Here is a 10000-nt window from a genome sequence, read left to right on the forward strand (position 1 = left end):
CACACACACACCACGCACAAACACACATACACAAACACACCACACACAACAACATACATACACAAACACACACATCACATACGCACACACCACACACACACACACACACACATACACACACGTACATATACACATCACACACACACACATACGCGTGCACATACACATACAAACACACCACACACACACATATAGACACACACACACAAACATATGAGTTCAAATATGAGTTCTTACATTCAAGTAAGTTCATTCATTCAACAAAGTACATTCCAGTGCCCACGCACCATAATGCATATTCACATAAAGATGTGTAAAGGCACGTCTCTCTCCATACACACACACACACACACACACGCACGCGCGCACGCACGCACACACTCAAGAGCATACTCACACACAAGCTACCTTATACAATATATGCCAACACACACACACACACACTCATGAGCATACAGGCACTAAAGAGTGACTGTGCAAACGGAGCAAACACAATTAGCTTTAGCTGATACGCTTTTGCACTCGTGCAGTTTTTCCATTCGACGCGGTGTGTCATATGCTAGGAAACACGTATCATTGGAAACCAGGCTCTGTTCCTGCTCATGTGTCAGAGTAATCAGCAAATCCTCACAGCTGACAATTCTCAAGTCTTTCACCTGTTAATGGATTAGTCTAGCACTCAAACATCTGGCTCCCTACCACAAACCACACACATACACACACACACACACACACACACACCGAGTGAGAAGGAATGTTATCTGTCTGTACATGCTGAGTAGGGACGTGTTTCCTGGAACAAATCTGTCAACCACATGATGACTGTGTGAGTGTGTGTGTGTGTGTGTGTGTATCTGTGTGTGTGTGTGTGTGTGTTTGTGTGTATGTGTGAGAGTGTGTGTGTGTGTGTGTGTGTGTGTGTGAGTGAGTGCGTGCGTGTGTGTTTGTGTGTGTCTGTGTCTGTGTTTGAGTGTGTGTGTTTGTATGCAGTGTCGTTATACATAAACAAGAATGATAAATAAAATATATCCACAACACTTTCAACTCTTCACTAGCTTTGGCAAGTCTGGCATAAACAAGTGTTTACATACTACTCAAAACTATTTTAACATCTACGCCTGAAATGCGTCATTCTGAAAACACACTTCAAGACATGGCTTTCCAAAGAAAACACATAAACTTCAGATGAAATCCGTCAGTCATACATTCCCAGGTCATTCCCGTTGGACGACATCACGTCCAAGGCATTTTTCACATACAGCACAGCAAGTTTCCCATGCTTTATCCTTCTCTTCACGCTTCTTTTTTTCACCACAGCGCCTTGATGCTTTCAAACAGGGACACGGTCAGTTTTTTTTTTTTTTTTATTCTCGGTGAACAAATGTACCAGAAACTGCTCAAGTGACCTCCATCCACAGACCCGTGTATTTGCTCAGAATCAAACATAACGCCAAAAGAATGGAAACACCAGTCAACATACGGACATTTCATAACCAATAAGGAGCTGGACCGATCTTTACCTTCACAACATCAAGATCGACATCGACATCGACATCGATTTCGACATTGAAATCTGTTGCACAAATTTAAGTGGAAATTTCTTTAGCATCGTGTATGGGGGCGTTTTTGCTTTGGAATATGTACATATCTTGAGGAAACTGTATTTGCACCACATGTCCTCTCATGTTAGTCTGAAATGTAAAGCAGCGGCTGGATCCAGTAGCTCTAGGTCCTAACCAGTCCTCCCCTGTGTCAAACAGCCCGTAACAAACCATGTGGGCTGAAAGTATCCCCTGACATTCTCCAAATGTAAACTCATCCACGTGAGGGAAGGAAACCAAAACAGACCACATCGTAAACTATGATCTTTTTAACGTGGTTCAGGGTCTCAGGTTTGCGTTCATTACTCCACCTTCTGTGTTTCTGAAGGATTTTTTTTCCATAGTCTCAGGTGTTTTCTGAATGGCTGTCCAACCATGAATATCAGATTTTTTTTTTTTTAACGTTATGATACAGGGTTTTTGGCGAAGGCTACGTTATGGAGGTGTAACATTCTGTGGTAATTCTTATAGTCACTATCCAGTTTGAGAGTTTTTCTACTTCAGTCAGTAAGTTGTGATGACTGTTTCTCTTTTTGGATTCAGTTTTTTTCTTTGGTTGGCACGTGCTGTCCAGACATGTCTGAATCATTTTAATAAATTCAGTTCTTATGACTGAAGCACCTGAAATTTGAGCTCTAACCATTTGGTGTCTTTCAACTGATTCCCTATAGAAACGGACATATTAAAACACCGCATGCGAGACTGCTTTTGCAGCTGACATATGGTAATTAATGTTCCATTTTTTCCATTATTCACACACGACTTATTTTTTAAAGAAATATTTACCACAGAAGTCCAGTGCGGTAGTTCATCCAACATCACCAACAGTAAACTAGCATGAGGGCTTACGAGAGCTGAATTCTGTGTAACAGGTACTGATCTGGGGACCGGGGCACTGTGGAAGTTGTAGTCCAAAATGGCTGAAGTGGCTATAAGTGGAGAAGAGTTGCGCTGTGGGAGCTATAGTCTGTGTAAATGTAAGTGAGCTCATTTTAGGTGCATTGTGGGAGTTGAGTTTTGCGCATTACCAGTGGTAGTGAACTGAGGAAAAGCACTCTTGAAAATAGTAATAACTGTAGTTTACGAATTAGTGAAGTGAGCAGAGGTGCACTATGGGACCTGCAGCCTCTACCATTTAAATGGTAGTGACCTGAGGTAATGATGATCAGGGACTAGTCTTGATGGTGAAAGTGATACTGAGCTGAGGAGAGGTGCACTGTGGGAGTTGTAGTGCCTTGATATCTGTGGCATTAATCTGAATTCTATATAGAAGTTGTATTCCCTTCTGTATAAGCAGTGGTGGGCAGGTATGCTATGGGAGTTGTAGTCTCTGCATTATAAGTGGTAGAGCCTGTGAGCACAGGTGCACTATGGGATTTGTATTCTTTGGATTGTAACGGGTACTGTGCTGAGGAGAGGTGTATCGGGGGAGTTTCTCTCCCTGCAGAATTGGGTCACATCATATCCCTGCTCTCACATCGCCATGACGATTTTACACATCAGCCTCTTCTCTGACCTCCAGAGAGTCTGACCTTCAACGTACACATACACACACACACACGTACACACAGACAGACACACAGACAGTGACACTGACAGCCTACGGCTTAGCGGTAATTTAATGGCCCGGAGAAATGTTCTCAATCTCATCCCTAAAAATGACAGCGAGAGAGAGAGAGAGCGCGCAAGAGAGAGAGAGGAAGAGAGAGAGGAAGAGAGAGAGTTTGGTCCAGCCAGACAGTCTGCTACTGACATCCAAACCACTTTTGTCTCCTCTCTTCTCCTCCATTCTCTCTCTCTTTCTTCTCTTCTCTCTCTCTCTCTCTCTCTCTTTCTCTTCTCTTCTTTCTCTCTTTCTCTGCGCAGTCTATAAAGCATGTCCTGGCTAGAGGGGGAGGGGAGAACTGAGCGATTTCACAGCTGTAAAACCGTCTCACTGCAGCAGCAGCTAACACACACACACACACACACACACACACACACACACACGCTCACACACCATGACCACAGACTAAAACCTTCATTTTATCCCTGTTCTTTCAATTCCCTTCTTTTTCAACATCGCCGTGCATGCACATTAGAATAAGACACACGTGTACGTGCGCACAGCGCAAATTCACACACACACACACACACACACACACACACACACACACACAGAGTCCAGTACCTACCCTCGTAATTCACAATAACAATAGCCAACATGTAGTCTTTGCCAAGCATCATGACTGTACAGGAGCGTGGGGATAAGAATGCATGAAGGAAAGAGACAGAGAGAAAGAGAGGGAAGGAGGAAGAGAGAGAAGAAGAGGAGGGTGAGGAAGAGAGAGACTGAGGAGGTGGGAGAGAAGCAGAACGAGAGAGAGAGAGAGTGAGAGAGAGAGGAAGAGAGAGAGAGAGAGAGAGAGAGAGAGAGAGAGAGAGGAAGAGAGAGGAAGAGAGAGATGCCGGTTTAGCTCCCCTGCTGTAGCTCCTGATTTTGTTTGTTGTTTATGTTCTGTCTGCCTCTAATTCAGGCAGGAAGACAGACAGCTGTGCGGAGACGAGCTTCCTGTCTGCCCGCGGCCCGATTGGCCGAACAGAAATTCAGTCCTGCTTCCTTTAAGCACATTCTGTTGTCGTAGCAACATTCGGCTCATCTTTCCTGCAGCATAACCAAGCACCCAGTCACGTGACCTCCACCATCGAGAGTGAGCGAAAGAGAGCGATAGAGAGCGAAGAAGGAGAGGGAGAGACAGAGAGAGCAAGAGAGAGAGAGCAAGAGACCGAGAGAGCAAGAGAGACAGAGAGAGAGAGACCGAGAGAGAGAGTGAGAGAGCTAGAGAGAGAGGGAGAGACAGAGAGAGCTAGAGAGAGAGGGAGAGACAGAGAGAGCTAGAGAGAGAGGGAGAGACAGAGAGAGCGAGAGAGAGAGGGGGACCTGCAGTCTCTAGAGTTGCAGAATTTGTGGCGACAGGCAAACATACAGCAGGCATCATTCACACACACACACACACACACACACACACAAAATTAAGTGTGCTATATTGTATAACACAACTCCTGACACACTTTGCAAAGTAGGCCTCTAGGCCAAGTTTCCCAGCTAACAGTCAGCCGTAAAGCCTACTTCTGGAGTCACACCTGTCCTCTAACCACAAATACACACCTTTAGTCTGTTCGCTAAACACACACACACACACACACACGCACACACACACACACACACACATCTCCAGCACTGCAGTGTGAGGAGCCTTTTGCAGGTCACTGACTTCCCATGGTGATTTTATAGAGTTTAACCTGGCAATCACAGTCCAGTTTGACTGACGGCTCGGCTCACAGAAATGGGTCGTTTCCATAGAAATCCACACCTCTCTCTCCAGGGTTTGAAGAGGTGGAAAAGAGGGAGAGAAAAAAAGAGAGAGAGAGAGAGAGAGACAGAGACAGGGTCAGAGACAGAGACAGGAACAGAAAGACAGAATGTGCATGTGTGTGCAGGTGTGTGTGTGTGTGTGTGTGTGAGAGACATTTGAAGCATGCTTTACATCACCAGTCTGTGGAAACACCCAACACCAGTGCTTCAGCCTAAAGCACACTCCTGTCTCAACCAAAACCACATTATGTTCTACAACCACAGCCCAGATACTGACCACAACCACATGCTGCCAACCAGAACACATACAGGAGCTCTCCTTTACTCAGCTACACCACCGGACAACCGCACTCACACACACACACACACACACAGCACCAGGTGCATACACATACAAGAACAACCACACACACCAGTATGTCTATTTGTGTGTGTGTGTGTGTGTTTGTGTGTGTGTGTGTATTTGAGCTTGTTTGTTGTGTGTGTGTGTGTGTGTGTGTGTGTGTGCATTTGTGTCTGTCTGTCTGTGCGCATGTATATATGTATGTGTGTGTGTGTGTGTGTGTTTGCCCCTTGCGTGTGTGTGTGCGTGCTTGCGTGCGCGTGTGCATGTGCATTTGTGTCTGTCTGTCTGTGTGCGTGTATGTATGTGTGTGTGTGTCGTGTGTGCATTTGTGTCTGTCTGTGTGAGTGTGTGTGTGTGTGTGTGTAAGTGAGTGTGTGTGTGTGTATGTGTGTGTGTGTGTGTGTGTGTGTGTGTGAACACACACTAACCTGACTCTTCGGGGGAGCCCAGTGAAGCACTGTCCTGTGAGAGTGTGGTCCAGCTTGACTCCTCATCACTGGGCGCCAGGTTCTGGATGCGGTTGAGGGCCCGATCTGTTTTAGCACCAGTCCGAGGCCTGTCCTTCTTTGTCTCTGGTGAAGAGGAAGATGAGGAAGAGGAGCCAATAGAAAGCAAGGGCATGTCCTCGGGGCTGCGTTGTTTCCTTGGCGACGGAGGAGGCGGGCAGGTCTTTTCTCCACCTTTCTTCAGCAAAGGTTCTGTGACATCATCCTCATCCTCATCTTCCTCCTCTGTTTTGGGCTGGACAGGGGCCAGGCCTTCGTCATGAAACTCTAACAAACTCTTCGACTTATCCAGAGGCGAACGGTTCTGGTCCATAGACATTTCCTTCTCCGTCAGAATCAGCAAGTCTTCGTGGTCGTCAACAAACAGGTTGGTGTTGGGGTCGTGAACCTGGTTTGTGTTGGCGTCCACGCTACCAGTATTCAACTCGCTGTTGGAACTATTACTGTAATCCTGTTCAATGTTCGACTCTTGGTCAAGGCTTGGTTCATGGTCAATGTTGGACTCATGGTCATTGTCAATACCGAGGTCAGTCTCTAGGACTGTGTTGCAGTCGTCCTCTGTGTTCGTTGTGTTCTTGTTGAGGTCTTGCTGTTCGGCGGCCTTACGTAACTGGTTGACGCCGTTTTTCGCTAGTTTGGGATTGGATGAGGATGACGATATCGATGACGATGAAGATGACGATGAGGATGGAGGTGGGGTCATACCCTCGCTAAGTCCCATAGCGCTCTGGATGCTCGTCAGCGCGTATTTTTTACGGCATTTGGGAGGCGTGGCCTGGCCCTGCTTGATGACATCGCCACTCAGCAGCTGGTTATGGGAGGTGCGTAAGCTGAGGGAAGTGGGCGGGGCTATGGGCGGCCCGTTGCGATTTGCCACGTCTACGGAGGGGGAGGAGTTATGAGGGGAGGGCACACACACTGACATCATGGCTAGGGGGAAGATTCTGAGAGAAAAAAAAAAGAGAAAAACATTTAAAGAGACAACATATGATCAAATAAAAGAAATCTCTCATCAAATACAAAATGACTAAAAACATCCTGAGGGAAATTATCATTCTAATATTCCAACCCTGAAAAACAAAGTCCACACATTTCACCACGAATAAAGCCATGAAGGTGTAATGGGAGAACCACAGAACAGAGAGAAGCGATCAGTAAAGTGAACTGCATCAGTGCAACGATCCACGTCTAAGCCAAACTTCCTTACTCTGCTCCTAATGCAATTTCACACAGAGAAATTGATAGGGCAGTGGTGACAAATCTGTTTGCTGAGCAGTTCACTGTTTCCTCTCAAAATGTAAATGAAATCAAATGTAATCAACTTTGCAGGGGAACTGAGCGTCTCTCTGTCAATGTTCACAAAGGCTGCCATTCAAACTGACTTACACGGAAAAGCTCAGAGAATGTTCAGTGCAATGGCTATTGATTTATACGGAGTTATCATTGTCTAGAGGGGAAATCTCCGCGCAGGTTTAGATTTGTGTTGTAGAGTCACTGAATACGTCTATATGTTGTGTGTGTATGTGTGTGTGTGTGTGTGTGTGTGTGTGTGTGTGCGTGTGTGCGTGTGAGAATGGGAGACAGCGTGTGTGGGAGAGACAGTTAATTGCATCCACAGGGAGAAACTGGCTAAACAAAAACATGTTGTAGAGCTAAACTCATCTACAAGGCGAGTCTCTCCGTGTCTGTGGAGCTCTGTGGTAAAACAGAGGGGAGATCTCAGACTGAGACTAGATGGACCAGGACAGACAGTCAGACAGAAAAACAGACAGACACACAGACACATAAACAGACCAATACATGGTTCTAACACTGAGTTTGGGTCCATTGTGGGTCTCTGTACAGACAATTGGACAGACAGACAGAAAGACAGACAGACAGAAAGACAGACAGAAAGACAGACAGACAGTTCTAACCTAAATTTCGGTCCGTTGTAGGTCTCTATGTAGAGCCTTTGACAGAGTTTAACTTTCGCTGAAAATCTGAGAGGAATACAAACACAATCTCACATTATTTCACAAACACTACATTAAACAGTGAAAAAAAATGACTTCTCAGTTTTAAACAAAACCAAACCTTCACTGTTGAGTATACAAGCCTCAACTAGGGAAACCACTACCTTCAGCTCAATTTTCAAACCAACTCAATACTAATCTTTTCCACGTAAACCTCTCTAAAGCCTGACCTGGCATCAGTATTTAAGCTTTACTCACTACACACCAAGTCAACACACTCTACCACTGCCCAGGAAAGTGTCGGCATGGTGACTGATGAGAGACTTTGAGAGTTGAGATTCTCATATGAAATTCCAGAGGTCAAACCAGATGTTTGGGAGCAGGTCCCCTTGGGTGTGTGTCAAAGACACGCCTCAGTAAATACAGAGTTTGAAAATAACTAAGTTCGAAGTCTGCAGGTGGTTCAACCTCCTGTCTCTTTTATGTTCAGATATGTTTTTCATTATGTATGAAATTACATAACCGCTGTGATGTACACCTAAAGAACAACTCATTGCGTCTAAGCACAAGCGTGTATGTGCCTGTGTGCGCACCATGTGCACAAAAAAAAAGAAAAGAAAAAAAAAAGAAAACATATACATATAATCTAAACTTCCATATTTAGCAATATTCTTGTAAAGGGATTTATGGAGAATCTGGTGTCGCTTTACGTACCAGAGCGCAGAGGATTCTGGGTAGCTCCCGAACATGTCTCGGTCCATGTTAAAGTGTCACCTTCACATCGCAAACTCGGCCAATCAGAAGCAAGCGTGGAAGGCGGTATGCAAATGAACCCTCTTTCTGAAATGAAACACAAACACACACAGACACACGCATTGAGACACCGTTTACGCACAATTCTTTTAACTACACTATGCAGTGTTGTGCAAATGATCACTCACAAACATTTCCTAACACACAGACACAAAGAACTCGGTTTGGGCTTTTCACAATGGCAAAGATAATTAAAGGACTGTTTACTTGAGCGACATCAACATAATTAAAACAGAGACCAAAGAGTCACACTGAAACCTACATCAATTATTAAATGAACTGATCAAAAATTAATACAGCGAGAGACAGAGAGAGAAAGAGAGAGAGAGAGAGAGAGAGTCATTGAGGATCTTACTGGATTTCAGAGTGAGTTTGTCTATTTACGTATGTGTTTCGGAATGCCTAACCATGCTCTCTCTCTCTCTCTCTCTCTCTCTCTCTCTATCTCCCCATCTCTCCATGCCTTTCTCTCTGTCACTTCATCTTTCCCCTCTTCCTGTGCTGCTGCCTCTGTGTTCATTAAGACAGCATTTAAAACAGTGTGTTACTGCTGCTACCAATCCTTCCAAAGGGCACGGAGCCTAACATACAGACACACAGACACACACACACACACACACACACACACAGGAACACTTTATACGAACAAGCTATAGACATTTAATGATCCATCAAAAGCCCTCATATTCCACTCTTTCACTGCGTGTGTATGTGTGTGTGTGTGTGCGCGCACGCGCGTGTGTGTGCTGAGTGTTTCATATAAATAATCCCACTGCAAATTACTTGCATGAGAAAAATTTCCCATGAGGCATAAGGTGTAAAAACACACACAGACACACACACTCACACACGCACATGCAAACGTCGAGCCTTTCTGTGTGTCAGGTTGCCATGGTGCTTGTGGCCCTGTAATCTCTCTCTCTCTCTCTTTCTCCCTGATATGACAGATGATGTTGTGAGTTGACTACATGACTAATGCTGCCAATGATCTGTATTAACAAAGTTTACATATTCTGAAATATGTTTAAAATGTTAAAAACAAACAGAAACTAAAATAAAATTACCCCTTACGCCTTGTGTGTGTGTGTGTGTGTGTGTGTGTGTGTGTGTGTGTGTGTGTGTGTGTGTGGGTGTGTGGGTGTGTGTTGGTGCGTGGGTGTTGGTGGGTGTGTGTGTGTCTCTTTGTGTGAGAGACTGAGTGAGGGTGTGTATGTGTGTGTGTGAGTGTGCATGAGTGTGTGTGTGAGTGGGGTGATACATTATGTAATACCCCCTCTTGCCAAACTTAGACCAGGTCAACGTCATTCACATTTCACACACATTTCACATTTACAAATACGCACACAAAGCATTAAAAGACACATACACACACACACACACACACACACACACAGACAAACAAGCAGGGAAATACAAAGGCAATC

At 45.0% G+C, this 10000-nt stretch overlaps 1 protein-coding gene across 3 annotated transcripts in view; it reads right to left on the bottom strand.

Annotated features, from left to right (window-relative positions):
- The window catches only part of apbb2b (amyloid beta (A4) precursor protein-binding, family B, member 2b), a 40353-nt gene that overhangs the window by 16478 nt on the left and 13875 nt on the right, over positions 1-10000 (bottom strand). For all 3 annotated transcript variants that reach the window (XM_030787981.1, XM_030787980.1, XM_030787982.1), the window contains exons 3-5: positions 8478-8603; positions 7725-7790; positions 5731-6752 (exon numbers count right to left, since the gene is read on the bottom strand). In XM_030787981.1, the coding sequence (XP_030643841.1) occupies positions 5731-6736 (1006 nt within the window). In that variant the 5' untranslated portion in view covers positions 6737-6752; positions 7725-7790; positions 8478-8603. The remainder of the gene's footprint in view (positions 1-5730; positions 6753-7724; positions 7791-8477; positions 8604-10000) is intronic.

Source organism: Chanos chanos, chromosome 11, assembly GCF_902362185.1.
Source record: "Chanos chanos chromosome 11, fChaCha1.1, whole genome shotgun sequence".
NCBI lineage: Eukaryota > Metazoa > Chordata > Actinopteri > Gonorynchiformes > Chanidae > Chanos > Chanos chanos.